We start from the raw sequence: 18,608 nt of genomic DNA, 5'->3' as shown, positions 1-18,608 counted from the left end.
GCGGGGGGGAGAGAGTCGGGGCGGGGGGGAGAGAGTAGGGGCGGGGGGGAGAGAGTCGGGGCGGGGGGGAGAGAGTCGGGGCGGGGGGGAGAGAGTCGGCGAGGGGGGGGAGAGTCGGGGCGGGGGGGAGAGAGTCGGGGCGGGGGGGGAGAGTCGGGGCGGGGGGGGGGAGAGTCGGGGCGGGGGGGGAGAGTAGGGGCGGGGGGGAGAGAGTCGGGGCGGGGGGGGGAGAGAGTCGGGGCGGGGGGGAGAGAGGCGGGGGGGAGAGAGTCGGGGCGGGGGGGGAGAGAGTCGGGGGGGGGGAGAGAGTCGGGGCGGGGGGGAGAGTCGGGGCGGGGGGGGAGAGAGTAGGGGCGGGGGGGGAGAGAGTAGGGGCGGGGGGGAGAGAGTCGGGGGGGGGAGAGAGTAGGGGCGGGGGGGGAGAGAGTCGAGTCGGCGGGGGAGAGAGTCGGGGGGGGGTGGGGGAGAGAGTCGGGGGGGGGCGGGGGAGAGAGTCGGGGGGGGAGAGTCGGGGGGGCGGGGGAGAGAGTCGGGGGGGGCGGGGGAGAGAGTCGGGGGAGAGAGTCGGGGGGAGAGAGTCGGGGGGGGGGGTCGGGGGAGACGGGACGGGGAGAGACAGGACGGGGGGAGACGGGACGGGGAGAGTCGGGGGGGGGAGACGAGTCGGGGAGACGGGACGGGGAGAGTCGGGGGGGCGGGGAGAGAGTCGGGGGGGGCGGGGGAGAGAGTCGGGGGGGGCGGGGGAGAGAGTCGGGGGGGGGCGGGGGAGAGAGTCGGGGGGGCGGGGAAGAGAGTCGGGGGGGGAGAGAGTCGGGGGGGGCGGGGGAGAGAGTCGGGGGGGGCGGGGGAGAGAGTCGGGGGGCGGGGGAGAGAGTCGGGGGGGGCGGGGGAGAGTGTCGGGGGGGCGGGGGAGAGAGTCGGGGGGGGCGGGAGAGTCGGGGGGGGGCGGGGGAGAGAGTCGGGGGGCGGGGGAGAGAGTCGGGGGGGGCGGGGAAGAGAGTCGGGGGGGAGAGAGTCGGGGGGGCGGGGGAGAGAGTCGGGGGGGGTGCGGGGGAGAGAGTCGGGGGGACGGGGAAGAGAGTCGGGGGGGGGGCGGGGGAAAGAGAAAGCAAGAAGGGCTTTCTATACCATCAAAAAATCAATCCAAATAGAAATCCCAATTAGCATTTGGCTCAAAATTTTCAAATCAGTAATTGAACCAATTGCACTCTATGGCAGTGAGGTCTGGGGACCGCTAACTCAACAAGAATTTGCAAAATGGGACAAACACCCAATTGAGATCCTACATGCAGAATTCTGTAAAAGTATCCTCCGGACTCAAAGGAAAACAGTAAACAATGCATGCAGGGCGGAACTAGGCCAATATCCATTAATAATCACTATCCAAAAAAGAGCCACCAAATTTTGGAATCACCTACAAATGAGCAATCCCCAATGCTATCACTACGACGCCCTGAAATGCCAAGAGCTGACCATAAAGAAGAATACCCTCAGTCAACTAGTCCTGGGACTCAGTGAAGTAACTACTAACAATACTAACAATAACCAGCCCCAGGACAGTGACAGGGTAACACAAAGAATTCGACCCAACACAATCGTCGCTAAGCAAAAGGAAAAATATCTGACATATTGGGCAGAAACAACAAAAACCCAAAGCAAACTCAATTGCTACTTGGCCCTAAACAGACAATACAACATAGCTGATTACCTGACCATGGTAAAGGATAACAAACTGAGAAGAACCTTGACAAGGTACAGACTTAGCGAACATAGCCTAGCGATCGAAAAAGGCAGACACAGGCAGACCAGGCTGCCAAGAGAGGACAGGATATGCTCTCACTGCAGTCAGGGAGTGGTGGAGACAGAGATGCACTTCCTCACAGCTTGTGGAAAATATCAGGGCATCAGGGAGAATTTCTACCAAAAATTCTCACAAATATGCCCTGATTTCAGAAATCTGAATGACAACCAAAAACTCCCATTCCTACTGGGAGAGGAGAGAAGCTGTATAACACTGGCGGCACACTATGTTAAAGCTTGCCATGAACAGAGGGACAACCAGTAAACTAAGAAAAGAATATATATAAACAATGCGAATGTATATTATTACACTCATGGATATACCTGTTTATACACTGTATGAATAGAACTGCATTTATGTGCTAAACCATAAATGTATTTTGATGCTTTGGCAACATAAGATGTAACTTATCATGCCAATAAAGCGATTTGAATTGTGAATTGTGAATTGGGAAGAGAGTCGGGGGGGGGGGGACGGAGTCGGGGGGAAGAGAGTCGGGGGGGGAGATTCGGGGAGAGACAGGACGGGGAGAGTCGGGGGGAGACGGGACGGGGAGAGTCGGGGGGGAGACGAGTCGGGGAGACGGGACGGGGAGACGGGACGGGGAGACGGGACGGGGAGAGTCGGCGGGGAGACGAGTCGGGGAGACGGGACGGGGAGAGTCGGGGGGAGACGGGACGGGGAGAGTCGGGGGGAGACGGGTCGGGGGGAGACGGGACGGGGAGAGTCGGGGGGGAGACGGGACGGGGAGAGTCGGGGGGAGACGGGTCGGGGGGAGACGGGACGGGGAGAGTCGGGGGGGAGACGGGAAGGGGAGAGTCGGGGGGGAGACGGGACGGGGAGAGTCGGGGGGAGACGAGTCGGGGAGACGGGACGGGGAGAGTCGGGGGGGGAGACGGGACGGGGAGAGCCGGGGGGGAGACGGGACGGGGAGAGTCGGGGGGAGACGGGACGGGGAGAGTCGGGGGGAGACGGGACGGGGAGAGTCGGGGGGAGACGGGACGGGGAGAGTCGGGGGGAGACGGGACGGGGGGAGACGGGACGGGGAGAGTCGGGGGGAGACGGGACGGGGAGAGTCGGGGGGAGACGGGACGGGGAGAGTCGGGGGGGAGACGGGACGGGGAGAGTCGGGGGGAGACGGGTCGGGGGGAGACGGGACGGGGAGTCGGGGAGGGAGGGGATGATACCTGTGGGTGGACGGACACGGGGAGTCGGGGAGGGAGGGGATGATACCTGGGGGTGGGTGGATGGACACGGGGAGGGACGGGGAGTCGGGGAGGGAGCTGGACGAACACGGGGAGATACCGGATAGTGGGGGAGGGACGGGGAGTCGGGGAGGGAGGGGATGATACCTGGGGGTGGGTGGACGGACACGGGGAGGGAGGGGATGATACCTGGGGGTGGGTGGACGGACACTGGGAGGGAGGGGATGATACCTGGGGGTGGGTGGACGGACACGGGGAGGGAGGGGATGATACCTGGGGGTGGGTGGACGGACACGGGGAGGGACGGGGAGGGAGGGGATGATACCTGGGGGTGGGTGGACGGACACGGGGAGGGAGGGGATGATTCCTGGGGGTGGGTGGACGGACACGGGGAGAGTCGGGGAGGGAGGGGATGATTCCTGGGGGTGGGTGGACGGACACGGGGAGGGAGGGGATGATTCCTGGGGGTGGGTGGACGGACACGGGGAGAGTCGGGGAGGGAGGGGATGATTCCTGGGGGTGGGTGGACGGACACGGGGAGGGAGGGGATGATTCCTGGGGGTGGGTGGACGGACACGGGGAGAGTCGGGGAGGGAGGGGATGATTCCTGGGGGTGGGTGGACGGACACGGGGAGGGAGGGGATGATTCCTGGGGGTGGGTGGACGGACACGGGGAGAGTCGGGGAGGGAGGGGATGATTCCTGGGGGTGGGTGGACGGACACGGGGAGGGAGGGGATGATTCCTGGGGGTGGGTGGACGGACACGGGGAGAGTCGGGGAGGGAGGGGATGATTCCTGGGGGTGGGTGGAGTGTTCACGGGGAGTCGGGGGGGGGGGCGGGGTGATACCTGGGGGTGGGTGGAGTGTTCACGGGTGAACACATTGAGCGATACACACAGGCTCGGTGAGTTGGGTCAGTGCTCGTGAGTCTGGTCGCTGTGCAGATGTTTAGAAAGGACTGCTTTAGGTTGCGTGGTCGTTGCGGTTCTATAGGTCAGTGAGCAGTAACCAGTAATATTCATTCTCTTACAACAGATTTGTGAAATGAAGAACTGCAATAAATGTGTTTATTTCGAAGCCAAGAAGAAGCAGGACCTGTACATGTGGTGAGTGCCCAGCACTGTGTTATTAGTGTGATGGGGTTCCGGTCCTATACGTGTGGCTGAGTGAGCTGTGAAGAGAACATAAAGAGGCTGTAAAGGGATATAGACAGGTTAAGCGATTGGCCAAGGTGGTGTCAGATGGAGTATAATGTGAGGAAGTGTAAAATTATACACTTTGGTAGGAAGAATGGTAAAGCAGAATATTTTTTTAAAAGGTGAGTGACTAGTAAATGTGTTTACTAAGGAGGTGGATGCTGACAAAATATCGGTAGAAGTGGAAAAGGTAGAAGCATTGGAAGGGGTGAAAATTAATGGACAGGATGTACTAGAAAGGCTGGGTATGCTTAGACTGGACAAGTCGCCTGGTCCAGATGGCTTGCATCCCAGGTTGCTAAGGGAATTGGGGGAGGAGATGGTGGAAGGGCTTGTCATAATTTTCCAATCTTCCCTAGATGTGGGGGAGGTGCCTGAGGATTGGAAAGCAGCAAATGTGACGCCATTGTTGAAGAAAGGGTGCAAGGACAATCCTAGTAACTACAGGCCGGTCAGTTTAACATCAGTGGTGGGTAAAGTTTTAGAAACAATAATCAAGGAAAAAAATTAACGGGCATTTGGAGAGATTTAAGCTCATTAAGGAGAGCCAACACGGGTTTGTAAAAGGAAGATTGTGTTTGACTAATCTAATTGAATTTTTTGATGAAGTAACAGGGAGGATTGATGAAGGGAATGCAGTGGATGTTGTCCACATGAATTTTTGAAAGGCGTTTGACAAAGTACCACATAGAAGGCCGGTTAACAAAATTGAGGCTCATGGAATAGGTGGGTCAGTGGCAGCTTGGATAAGGAATTGGCTTAAGGACAGAAAACAGGGAGTTGTGGTAAATGGCTGTTTTTCAGACTGGAGGATGGTAGATAGTGGTGTTCCCCAAGGGTCAGTGCTGGGGCCACTGTTTTTTAATATATAAATGACCTGGATATTGGAGTACAGAGTAGAATTTCTAAATTTGCTGATGACACCAAACTTGGGGGTGTGGCAAACAGTGAGGATGATACCAATCGACTGCAACAGGACATAGAAAGGCTAGCAGAATGGGCAGACAAGTGGCAGATGGAATTTAATACAGAGAAGTGTGAGGTGATGCATTTTGGCAGAAGGAACAGGGAGAGGCAATATACACTTAATGGCACAGTTTTAAAGAGTGTGCAGGGACAGAGGGACCTGGAGTTAATGTGCATAGGTCCCTGAAGGTGGCAGGACATATTGAGAGAGTGGTTAACAAAGCATATGGGATCTTGGGCTTCATAAATAGAGGTATTGAGTACAAAAGTAAAGAAGTTATGCTGAACCTTTATAAAGCGCTGGTTAGGCCACAACTGGAGTATTGCGTCCAGTTCTGGTCACCACACTTTAGGAAGGATGTGAAGGCCCTTGAGAAGGTGCAGAGGAGATTTACCAGAATGGTTCCGGGAATGGGGGATCTTAGCTACAAGGACAGATTGGAGAAGCTGGATTTGTTTCCATTGGAACTGAAAGAAATCAGTATTTGTAGAGAAATGGTGTTAGGAAAATTGATGGGACTGAAGGCCGATAAATCCCCAGGGCCTGATAATCTACATCCCAGGGTACTTAAGGAAGTGGCCCTAGAAATAGTAGATGCATTGCTGGTCATCTTCCAGAACTCGATAGACTCTGGAACAGTGCCCATGGATTGGCGGGTAGCTAATGTTACTCCACTATTCAAAAAAGGTGGCAGAGAAAAGGTGGGGAATTATAGACTGGTAAGCTTGACATCGGTAGTGGGGAAAATGCTAGAGTCCATTATAAAAGATGTAATAGCAGAGCACTTGGAAAGCAGTGACTGGATCGGTCAAAGTCAACATGGATTTACAAAAGGTAAATCATGCTTGACTAATCTACTGGAATTTTTTGAGGATGTAACTGGTAAAATAGATAAGGGAGAACCAGCGGATGTGGTGTATTTGGACTTTCAGAAGGCTTTCGATAAGGTCCCGCATAAGAGATTAGCGTGCAAAATTAAGGCACATGGGATTGGGGGCAAGGTATTGACTTGGATAGAGAACTGGTTGGCGGACAGAAAGCAAAGAGTTGGAATAAACAGATCGTTATCCGAGTGGCAGGCAGTGACTAGTGGGGTACCGCAAGGATCGGTCCTAGGACCCCAGCTGTTCACAATATATATTAATGATCTGGACGAGGGAATTGGATGTAATATCCAAATTTGCAGACGACACAAAGCTGGGTGGGAGGGTATGCTGTGAGGAGGATGTCATGAAACTCCAGTACGATTTGGACAGGTTGGGTGATTGGGCAGAAACATGGCATATGCACTATAATGTGGATAAATGTGAGGTTATCCACTTTGGTGGCAAAAACAGGAAGGCAGATTATTATTTGAATGGCAATAGATTGGGAGAAGGGGAAATGCAAAGAGACCTGGGTGTTCTTGTGCACCAGTCGCTGAAGGTAAGCATGCAGGTGCAGCAGGTGGTTAAGAAGGCAAATGGTGTGTTGGCCTTTGTAGCAAGAGGGTTCGAGTACAGGAACAAGGATGTCTTGCTACAGCTGTACAGGGCCTTGGTGAGACCACACCTTGAGTATTGTGTGCAGTTTTGGTCGCCTTACCTGAGGAAGGACGTTCTTGCCATGGAAGGAGTGCAGCGAAGATTCACCAGGCTGATACCTGGGATGGCAGGAATGACGTATGAGGAGAGATTGTGTCGATTGGGCTTATACTCACTGGAGTTTAGAAGATTGAGAGGGGATCTCATCGAAACCTATAAAATTCTGTCAGGCCTGGACAGACTAGATGCAGGAAGGATGTTTCTGATGGCCGGGGAGTCCAGAACCAGGGGTCATAGTCTAAAGATAAGGGGTAAGCCATTTAGGACTGAAATGAGGAGGAATTTCTTCACCCAGAGAGTGGTGAACCTGTGGAATTCTCTGCCACAGAGGGCGGTGGAGGCCAGTTCATTAAATATATTCAAGAAAGAGTTGGATATATTTCTCAAGGCTAAAGGGATCAAGGGATATGGGGAGAAGGCAGGGACAGGGTACTGAATTTGGATGATCAGCCATGATCTCATTGAATGGCGGAGCAGGCTCGAAGGGCCGAATGGCCTACTCCTGCTCCTATCTTCTATGTTTTCTATCTTCTATGTAAAGGAGGTTGAGGGGTGATTTGATCGAGGTGTACAAGATTATGACGGGTTTGGATAGGCTAGACGGGGAAAGGCTGTTCCCACTAGTTGATGGTACAAGGACTAGGGGACACAGATTTAAGGTTTTGGGCAAGAGATACAGGGGGGGATGTGAGGAAAAACTTTTTTACACAGCGAATGGTGAGGACCTGGAACTCGCTGCCGACAGAAGTGGTGGAAGCGGAGACACTCAATGTTTTCAAGGGGAGACTGGATAGGCACTTGAGGGAAATAAACTTGCAGGGCTACGGGGATAGAGCGGGGGAGTGGGACTGACTGGATTGCTCCACAGAGAGCTGGCACGGACTTGATGGGCCGAATGGCCTCCTTCTGTACCGTTATGACTCTGATTCTATGTTGTGATTCAGAGGTAAGAAGTCACACAACACCAGGTTATAGTCCAACAGCTTTATTTGAAGTCACAAGCTTTCGGAGCGCTGCTCCTTCGTCAGGTAAAGCAGTTGGACTATAACCTGGTGTTGTGTGACTCCTTACATTTGTCCACCCCAGTCCAACTCCGGCATCTCCACACCGTGATTCAGAGGGACCTGGGTGTTCTTGTACATGAATGTCTGAAAGTTAACATGCAGGTACGGCAAGCAATTAGGAAAGCAAATGGTATTGTGAGCCTTTATTGCAAAGGGATTGGAGTATGAGAGTAAAGAAGTGTTACTGCAATTGTTCAGGGCTTTGGTGAGACCACACCAGGAGTACTGTGGACAGTTTTGGTCTCCTTATCTGAGGAAGGATATACTTGCCATAGAGCCAGTGCAACGAAGGTTAAATAAAAAAATGGGAGAACAGGAGATGTGTTGCTGCTGCAATATGTGGGAGCTTGTGGACATTTTTGTCCAGGGCGACTACATCTGCGGTAAGTGTCTGCGGCTCGAGGAACTTCGGCTCCGAGTTGAGGAGCTGGAGTCCGAGCTGCAGACATTGCGAGACATCAGGGAGGGAGAAAGTTACCTGGACCTTTTGCTCCAGGGGGCAGCCACACCCCTTAGATTAAATACTTTAGAATTGACACGTGGTCAGGGACAGGAGGGTGTGACTGCGAGTGAGGCAGATACGGGGATCCAGGAGGTAGTATTGTAGGAGCCTCAGTCCCTGCACTTGTCCAATAGATTCGAGGTTCTTGCAACCCTTGTGGACAAGTGTGGGGACTGCGGGGAGGACAAGCATACTGACCGCGGCACCGTGGTACAGGAAGCTGTTCAAGTGGGGGGAGTAAAAAGGAAGGTGGTTGTAGTAGGTGACAGTATAGTTAGGGGGGATAGACACTGTTCTCTGCAGCCAGGAGCGCGAGTCCCAAAGGCTGTGTTGCCTACCCGGTGCCAGGGTAAAGGACATCTCCTCTGGGCTGGAGAAGAACTTGGAGAGGGAGGATCCAGTTGTTGTGGTCCACGTAGGTACCAACAACACAGGTAGGACAAAGAAAGAGTTTCTGCTGAGAGAGTTTGAGCAGCTAGGGACTAAATTAAAAAGCAGAACCACAAAGGTCATAATCTCTGGATTATTACTGGATCCAGGAGCAAATTGGCATAGGGTCAATAGGATCAGGGAGATGAATGCGTGGTTCAAAGATTGGTGTGGGAGCAGTGGGTTTCGATTCGTGGGGCACTGGCACCAGTACTGGGGAAAGAGAGCGCTGTTCCGTTGGGACGGACTACACCTGAACCATGCTGGGACCAGAGTTCTAGCGAATCGAATAACTAGGGAGGTAGATAGGGCTTTAAACTAAATAAGGAGTGGGGGGGAGGGTCCCGGTGGAGAGAAATCTAGAATACTAAAGAGAAAAGACAAGGAAGCAGTGCAGGAAAGTGATTGGGGTAAGGATAACCAGATTGTGTCAGGAAGGGACAGAGCGTACACACAAAGGAGTGCACCAACAAATAGGGTCCGGGTAAGAAAAAATGGTAATAAGACAAATAGGGCCGTAGTACAAAAAAATGCTAAGATGTCTAAAAATGTTAAAAAGACAAATCTAAAGGCAATGTATCTGAATGCACGAAGCATTCGTAATAAGGTAGACGAATTAACAGCGCAAATAGATGTGAACGGATACGATATAATTGCGATTACGGAGACATGGCTGCAGGGTGACCAAGGCTGGGAGCTGAATATCCAAGGATATTCGATATTTAGGAAGGGCAGGCAAAAAGGAAAAGGAGGTGGGGTGGCGTTGTTAGTAAAGGATGAAATCAGAGCAATAGTGAGAAAGGATATTGGCTCAGAAAATCAAGATGTAGAATCAGTCTGGGTGGAGCTAAGAAGCACCAAGGGGCAGAAAACATTGGTGGGAGTTGTCCATAGGTCTCCAAACAGTAGTGGTAATGTAGGGGATGGCATCAAACAGGAAATTAGAGATGCATGTAACAAGGGTACTGCAGTAATCATGGGAGACTTTAATCTACATATAGACTGGTCAAACCAAATTAGCAATAATACTGTGGAGGATGAATTCCTGGAGTGTGTACGAGATGGTTTTTTAGACCAGTACGTTGAGGAGCCAACTAGGGAACAGGCTATCCTAGATTGGGCATTGTGCAATGAGAAGGGATTAATTAATAATCTTGTTGTGCGGGGTCCTTTAGGGAAGAGTGACCATAACATGATAGAATTCTTCATTAAATGGAAAGTGAAGAAGTCCAATCCGAAACTAGGGTCCTAAATCTAAACAAAGGAAACTATGAAGGTATGAGGAGTGAGTTGGCTATGATAGATTGGGGAGCTTCATTAAAAGGCATGACGGTGGATAGGCAATGGCTAACATTTAAGGAACGAATGCATGAATTGCAACAGTTATACATTCCTTTCTGGCGCAAAAACACACAAGGAAAAGCTGCCCAACCATGGCTAACAAACAAAGGAAATTTAGGATAGTATTAGATCCAAAGAGGAGTCATATAAAGTTGCCAGAAAAAGTAGCAAGCCTGAGGATTGGGAGCAGTTTAGAATTCAGCAAAAAAGGACCAAGAGATTGATTAAGAGGGGAAAAATAGAGTATGAGAGTAAACTTGCAAGAAACATAAAAGTGGATTGTAAAAGCTTCTAATGTAAAAAGAAAAAGATTAGTGAAGACAATTTTAGGTCCCTTACAGTCAGAAACAGGAGAATTTATAATGGGGAACAAGGAAATAGCAGAGTAATTAAACAAATACTTTGGTTCTGTCTTCACAGAAGAGGACACAAATAACTTCCCAGAAATGCTGGGGAACCAAGGGTCTAGTGAGAAGGAGGAATTAAAGGAAATTAGTATTAGTAAAAAATAGTGCTGGAGAAATTAATGGGACTGAAAGTTGATAAATCCCATGGGCCTGATAATCAACATCCCAGAGTACTAAAAGAGGTAGCCATGGAAATAGTGGATGCATTGGTTGTCATCTTCCAAAATTCTATAGATTATGGAACAGTTCCTGCAGATTGGAGGGTGGCCAATGTAACCCCGCTATTTAAAAAAGGAGGGAGAGAGAAAACAGGGAACTACAGACCGGTTAGCCTAACATCAGTAGTAGGGAAACTGCTAAAGTCTATTATAAAGGATGTGATAACAGGACACTTAGAAAATATCAACGGGATTAGACAAAGTCAACATGGATTTATGAAAGAGAAACCGTGTTTGACAAACCTACTGGAATTTTTTGAGGATGTAACTGGTAGAATAGATAAGGGAGAACCAGTGGATGCGGTGTATTTGGATTTTCCGAAGGCCTTTGATAAAGTCTCGCATAAGAGGTTAGTGTGCAAAATTAAAGCACATGGGATTGGGGGTAATATACTGGCATGGATTGAAAATTGGTCAACAGACAGGAAACAGAGAGTAGGAATAAATGGGTCTTTTTCTGGGTGGCAGGCGGTGACCAGTGGGGTACCGCAGGGATCAGTGTTTGGGCCCCAGCTATTCACAATATATATCAATGATTTGGATGAGGGAACCAAATGTAATATTTCCAAGTTTGCTGACGACACAAGACTAGGTGGGATTGTGAGTTGTGAGGAGGATGCAAAGAGGCTTCAAGGCGATTTAGACAAGTTGAATGAGTGGGCAAATACATGGCAGATACAGTATAACGTAGATAAATGTGAAGTTATCCAGTTCGGTAGGGAAAACAGAAAGGCAGAGTATTATTTAAATGGTGATAGATTGGGAAATGCTGATGTACAAAGGGACCTGGGTGTCCTTGTACACCAGTCACTGAAAGCAAACATGCAGGTGCAGCAAGCAGTTAGGAAGACAAATGGTATGTTGGCCTTCATTGCAAGAGGATTGAGTACAGGAGCAAGGATGTCTTACTACAGTTATACAGGGCCTTGGTGAGACCACACCTGGAGTACTGTGTGCAGTTTTGGTCTCCTTAGCTAAGAAAGAATATACTTGCCATAGAGGGAGTGCAGCGAAGGTTCACCAGACTGATTCCTGGGATGGCAGGACTGTCGTATGAGGAGAGATTGGGTCGACTAGGCCTGTATTCACTAGAGTTTAGAAGAATGAGGGGGGATCTCATTGAAACATATAAAATTCTGACAGGGCTAGACAGACTGGATGCAGGGAGGATGTTTCCCCTGGCTGGGGGGTCTAGAACGAGGGGTCACAGTCTCAGGATATGGGGTGGGACATTTAGGATGAGATGAGGAGAAATGTCTTCACTCAGAGGGTGGTGAACCTGTGGAATTCTCTGCCCCAGCGGGCTGTGGATGCTGAGTCGTTGAGTATATTCAAGGCTGAGGTAGGTAGATGTTTGGACTCGAATGGAATCAAGGGGTATCGGGATCGGGCAGGAAAGTTGGGTTGTGGCCGAAGATCAGCCAATGCTCTAATTGAATGGCGAGGGGCCATATGGCCAACTCCTGCTCCGAATTCTTATGGTCTGTGTCTGATGCCGGGTATCGGGGGGACGGTGCCGGGTATCGGGGGGGGGGGCGGTGCCGGGTATCGGGGGGGGGGGCGGTGCCGGGTATCGGGGGGGGGGGGCGGTGCTGGGTATCGGGGGGGGGGCGGTGCCGGGTATCGGGGGGGGGGGGCGGTGCCGGGTATCGGGGGGGGGGGGGCGGTGCCGGGTATCGGGGGGGGGGCGGGCGGTGCCGGGTATCGGGGGGGACGGACGGTGCCGGGTATCGGGGGGGGGGGGGGCGGTGCCGGGTATCATTTATTCCAACTCTTTGCTTTCTGTCTACCAACCAGTTCTCTATCCAAGTCAATACCTTGCCCCCAATCCCATGTGCCTTAACTTTACACGCTAAAGGCTGAGGCCGGGTATCGGGGGGGTGGGGGGGGGGCGGTGCCGGGTATCGGGGGGGGGGGGGGGGGGGCGGTGCCGGGTATCGGGGGGGGCGGGCTAACCCACCCTATCGGTCAGTACCTGTTACCCTGCACTTTAACTGGAGAGTTTCTCGGGGTCTTTGGGTGCGGAGGGGACAGGGTGCAGGGGAGCTGCTGATATAACCGTGTTCTCGCGAGCCTGGACCTGACCAGTTGCTGGGCTGTCCCATTCAGCGAGGGTTTTTAATCTATGAATGAAGCAGCGGCTTCTGCATGACGTGAATGGTTTGCTCTGTGTGTTTCAGGATCTCGAATGTACCTCATGGGCCATCTGCCAAGTTTTTAATACAGAACGGTAAGTCTCCTGTTGCCCCCTGCGGGCAGGCAGTTTAATGGTGAGTGAGTATTTTGCTGCCGTGGCGGGGTGGGGGGTCTCGGGCTGCAATCTGAAACCCCGGAGTCGCTGAGTATATTCCAGGCTGTGTCTAACACTGGCTTTGTCCCAGACACCCTCAGTAAACTATCTCTGGCCCCACACGCTTCACTTTTGTACCTCGGGACCCCAGGAGGCAGCAGTCCCGCGACCCAAACTCCTTTTTATAATTCATCCCTGGGATGTGGGCGTTGCTGGCAAGGCCGGCATTTATTGCTCATCCCTAGTTGCCCTTGAGAAGGTGCTGGTGAGCCGCTGCCTTGAACCACTGCAGTCTGTGTGGTGAAGGTACTCCCGCAGTGCTATAAGGGAGGGAGTTCCAGGATTTTGACCCAGCGACGATGAAGGACCGGCGATATACTTCCAAGTCAGGATGGTGTGTGATTTGGAGGGGAACTTGGAGGTGGTGTTGTTCCCATGTGCCTGCTGCCCTTGTCCTTCTAGGTGGAAGAGGTCGCGGGTTTGGGAGGTGCTGCCGAAGAAGCCTTGGCGAGTTGCTGCAGTGCATCTTGTAGATGGTACACACTGCAGCCACGGTACGCCGGTGGTGGAGGGGAGTGAATGTTTAAGGTGGTGGATGGGGTGCCAATCAAGCGGGCTGCTTTGTCCTGGATGGTGTCGAGCTTCTTGAGTGTTGTTGGAGCTGCACTCATCCAGGCAAGTGGAGAGTATTGGAAATGGATTGATCGCAGAGAGTGTGACCGAGGGATGAAGTGTTGGTGGTTACACATTTTCAGATCGATCTTTCGCTCTTCACATTGTGTGTTTTGAGGTCCAGGCAGCTCCTGCAGTTTGACATGATTGAGATCAGTGGGAAAATCGGGCGTTGTGGCTTCAGTGGGAGGGAGGTTCCTGATAGTCTGTCGAGTATAGAGGAGTCTGTTCAGGGTGACTGATGTCTTGTAAATATGTCGGTATCCAGAGGACACAGGTTTAAAATAATTGGCAAAAAATCCAGAGGCGGGGAGGTGCGGATGGTTTATTTACGTAGCGAGTTATGATCTGAAATGTGCTGCCTGAAGCAGATTCAATAATAACTTTCAAAAGGGAATTGGATAAATACTTGGAAAGGAGAAATTTGCAGGGCTTTGGGGAACGAGCCGGGGAGGGGGGCTCGATCACAGGCATGATAGCCCAATGACCGTCTGTGCTGTTTCATCTTGTTACTACGGCCTGTTGACAGAGGAGCCACCTTGAGCTGAGCGGGGCCTCAATGTAACTCCCGCCTGTTGGGATTCAGTAGCTCAGCACAGGTGGGGGTCGGGCCTGGGTCTTTTCCTGGTCTGTGTGCCGGGTATCGGGGGGACAGGGTGCCGGGTATCGGGGGGGACAGGGTGCCGGGTATCAGGGGGGACAGGGTGCCGGGTATCGGGGGGGACACGGTGCCGGTATCGGGGGGGACAGGGTGCCGGGTATCGGGGGGGACAGGGTACCGGGTATCGGGGGGGACAGGGTGCCGGGTATCGGGGGGGACACGGTACCGGGTATCAGGGGGGACAGGGTGCCGGGTATCGGGGGGGACAGGGTGCCGGGTATCGGGGGGGACAGGGTGCCGGGTATCGGGGGGGACACGTTACCGGGTATCGGGGGGGACACGGTACCGGGTATCGGGGGACAGGGTGCCGGGTATCGGGGGGGACACGGTACAGGGTATCGGGGGGGACACGGTACCGGGTATCAGGGGGGACAGGGTGCCCGGTATCGGGGGGGACAGGGGTACCGGGTATCGGGGGGGACAGGGTGCCGGGTATCGGGGGGGACACGGTACCGGGTATCAGGGGGGGACAGGGCGCCGGGTATCGGGGGGGACACGGTACCCGGGTATCAGGGGGGACAGGGGTGCCGGGTATCGGGGGGACACTGTTACCGGGTATCGGGGGGGACAGGGTGCCGGGTATCGGGGGGGGAACACGGTACCCGGGTATCGGGGGGGACAGGGTGCCGGGTGTCGGGGGGGACAGGGTGCCGGGTATCGGGGGGGACAGGGTGCGGGTATCGGGGGGGACAGGGTGCCGGGTATCGGGGGGGACACGGTACCGGGTATCAGGGGGGACAGGGTGCCGGGTATCGGGGGGGACACGGTACCAGGTATCAGGGGGGACAGGGTGCCGGGTATCGGGGGGGACAGGGTGCCGGGTATCGGGGGGGACAAGGTGCCGGGGTATCAGGGGGGACAGGGTGTCGGGGGGGACAGGGTGCCGGGTATCGGGGGGGACAGGGTGCCGGGTATCGGGGGGGACAGGGTGCCGGGGTGTCGGGGGGGACAGGGTGCCGGGGTATCGGGGGGACAGGGTGCCGGGGTATCGGGGGGACAGGGTGCCGGGTATCGGGGGACAGGGTGCCGGGTATCGGGGGGGACAGGGTGCCAGGTGTCGGGGGGGACAGGGTGCCGGGTATCGGGGGGACAGGGTGCCGGGTATCGGGGGGGACAGGGTGCCGGGTATCGGGGGGGACAGGGTGCCGGTATCGGGGGTGACGGGGGGACAGGGTGCCGGGTGTCGGGGGGACACGGTGCCGGGTGTCGGGGGGGTCACGGTACCGGGGGGGTCACGGTGCCGGGTACCGGGGGGGTCCACGGTGCCGGGTGTCGGGGGGGGGGGGGTCACAGGTGCCCCGGGTACCGGGGGGGGGGGGGTCACGGTGCCGGGGGGACACGGTGCCGGGTGTCGGGGGGGGGTCACGGTGCCGGGTACCGGGGGGGGGTCACGGTACCGGGGGGGTCACGGTGCCGGGGATACCGGGGGGGGACGCGGTGCCGGGTATCGGGTGGGGGGGGCGCGGTGCCGGGTATCTGTCCGCCCCCCCTCGCTTGCACGCCCTCTACGTCCCCCTCTCGCTCCCTTCTTCCCCGCTCCGCCTTTTTCTCTCTGACTCTCGGTTTATGTTGCAGTTCACACACCCTGGCTGAGATGAAGATGACTGGAAACTGCCTGAAAGGATCGAGGCCGCTCCTGTCCTTTGACCCGGTGAGGAAGCTGCTCCCTGTCACTTCCCTTTCTTACTCTTTGCCGTACTTATGCTGGAAGCTGCAAGTCTGACAGTTGTTTTCTCTCTCTCTTCCCCCAATAGACATTTGATAAAGGGGGAAGGAAGGCCTCATTACAGCCTCCTGAAGGAACTCTTTATCCAGGTGAGTTGGTGTTTGATCTGTCTCTGATCTCGAGCACGGTGAGGGAATCGGGCTTGTAGATTCGCCCTAGCATACGTTCACTCCGACTACACAACGTTCCAAATGTGCACTTGCTCCAGTCGGTGGTTGTTGCTGCGATCTCGGCTCCTGTCACACATGCTCGACTGGGACTGGAATAGCCCAGTGACTCTGGGTAGGCAGATGGTTTGGTGGCTTAAGGGACGTGGAGCCCCCAATGCCTGATACAAGCCTGCCCCCTACCTGAGCTGAATCTTCGAACCACCAGTCCTTTAACAGAAGTGGATGCCCTGTTACATAACTGGCGATGCCATCTGCACCCTCTGAGAGCTGCGGTCAACCTTTTACAGTCACACGTCGATCTATCATTGGTGTGCGCTGTTATCGCCCATCCCCAAATGCACCCCCCCCCCCCCGAAGGTGGTGGTGAGCCGCCGCCTTGAGCCGCTGCAGTCCGTGTGGTGAAGGTGCTCCCACAGTGCTGTTAGGGAGGGAGTTCCAGGATTTTAACCCAGCGACGATGAAGGAACGGCGATATATTTCCAAGTCAGGATGGTTTGTGACTTGGAGGTGATGGTGTTCCCATGTGGTCGAGGTCGCGGGTTTGGGAGGTGCTGCCGAGGAAGCCATGGCGAGCTGCACAGTGTAGGAGCGGCAGAGTTTGGGTATGAAGCCAGGAGGATCGCTTGTCGCTGTGTATCTGTGCGGTCTGGTTGGGTAACGCGCCTTTCTCTTCCAGATATTTTCAACACCTCACTACCACCCAAAGAGCCAGCCGTTTGTCGATCACATCTTCACGTTCACCATCACTGACGACAGGATCTGGTTCAGGAATTATCAGGTCAGTTTGAAGCTGCTTGTTGAAGTCCCACATCACTGCTGGTGTGAGGGGGCCGGCAGCTTGCGGAGGAGCCGTCACCTCGCTGAGGTATTCAGCTTCAGTTTGAATGGGCTGAGGGTTGTGTCCCCCCCACCCCAGGTGGAGGGGCTCTGGGCGAGTCGCTCTGGGATCCTCTCCGAGGGGAGGCTGGAAGATCCCGTCATAGAGGCCTGGACTCGGATTCCCTGCCGGCAGGCCTTGGGATGGGAGGAGCAGGGGATCGCACCTTCCAGCTGCCTAATAAGGCACTGCTGTCTCACTGGGACCGTTGGAGGGACGGTGAGCCCTTGAATGAGACGTCACCGTTTCTCAATCGGACTGGTGATGTCCCGGCACCCTGTGAGGGCCATCAGTGATTGATCATCTGCTCCACTCAGGGTTGGAACTCTCCAAACGCAGCTTTATGCTCATATAGGGGGAAGCAAGGCACCCCGAGCCATGTCTGACTGTACCAGACTCAACCGTGGTTCCTTCCACTGGGCCAATCACAATTTCACAATTTAAATCGCTTTATTGGCATGATAAGTTACATCTTATGTTGCCAAAGCATCAAAATACATTTATGGTTTAGCACATAAACGCAGTTCTATTCATACAGTGTATAAACAGGTATATCCCTGAGTGTATAAATATACATTCGCATTGTTTATATATATTCTTTTCTTAGTTTACTGGTTGTCCCTCTGTTCATGGCAAGCTGTAACATAGTGTGCCGCCAGTGTTACACAGCTTCTCTCCTCTCCCAGTAGGAATGGGAGTTTTTGGTTGTCATTCAGATTTCTGAAATCAGGGCATATTTGTGAGAATTTTTGGTAGAAATTCTCCCTGATGCCCTGATATTTTCCGCAGGCTGTGAGGAAGTGCATCTCTGTCTCAACTACTCCTGACTGCAGTGAGAGCATATCCTGTCTTCTCTTGGTAGCCTGGTCTGCCTGTGTCTGCCTTTTTCGATCGCTAGGCTATGTTCGCTAAGTCTGTACCTTGTCAAGGTTCTTCTCAGTTTGTTATCCTTTACCATGGTCAGGTAATCAGCTATGTTGTATTGTCTGTTTAGGGCCAAGTAGCAATTGAGTTTGCTTTGGGTTTTTGTTGTTTCTCGCCCAATATGTCAGATATTTTTCCTTTTGCTTAGCGACGATTGTGTTGGGTCGAATTCTTTGTGTTACCCTGTCACTGTCCTGGGGCTGGTTATTGTTAGTAGTTACTTCACTGAGTCCTCTCCCCCCCGTCCCTCACCCCCCTTCCTCCCCCCCCCCCCCCCCGTCCCCCCCTCTCTCGTCCCCCCCCCTCTCTCTCCCCCCGTCCCCCACCCCCTCTCTCTCCCCCCGTCCCCCCCTCTCCCCCCGTCCCCCACCCCCCTCTCTCTCCCCCCCCGTCCCCCACCCCCCTCTCTCTCCCCCCCGTCCCCCACCCCCCTCTCTCTCCCCCCCCGTCCCCACCCTCTCTCCCCCCCATCCCCCCCCTCTCTCTCCCCCCGTCCCCCCCTCTCTCTCCCCCCGTCCCCCCCCCTCTCATCCCCCCCCCCCCCGTCCCCCACCCCCCTCTCTCTCCCCCCCCCG

At 54.4% G+C, this 18,608-nt stretch overlaps 1 protein-coding gene across 1 annotated transcript in view; it reads left to right on the top strand.

Moving 5' to 3' along the window:
- The window catches only part of brix1 (biogenesis of ribosomes BRX1), a 45,494-nt gene that overhangs the window by 24,054 nt on the left and 2,832 nt on the right, over positions 1–18,608 (top strand). The window contains 6 exon segments of the mRNA XM_086002539.1: positions 4,042–4,112; positions 12,894–12,947; positions 15,912–15,987; positions 16,091–16,111; positions 16,113–16,151; positions 16,909–17,335. Of these exon segments, the coding sequence (XP_085858665.1) occupies positions 4,042–4,112; positions 12,894–12,947; positions 15,912–15,987; positions 16,091–16,111; positions 16,113–16,151; positions 16,909–17,335 (688 nt within the window).

Source organism: Somniosus microcephalus, chromosome 1 (assembly GCF_052327205.1).
Source record: "Somniosus microcephalus isolate GS21.2 chromosome 1, FLI_Smic_1.0, whole genome shotgun sequence".
NCBI classification, from domain to species: domain Eukaryota; kingdom Metazoa; phylum Chordata; class Chondrichthyes; order Squaliformes; family Somniosidae; genus Somniosus; species Somniosus microcephalus.
The sequence above is the reverse complement of the archived record's forward strand: the minus strand, read 5'-3'. Positions and strand labels throughout refer to the sequence as shown.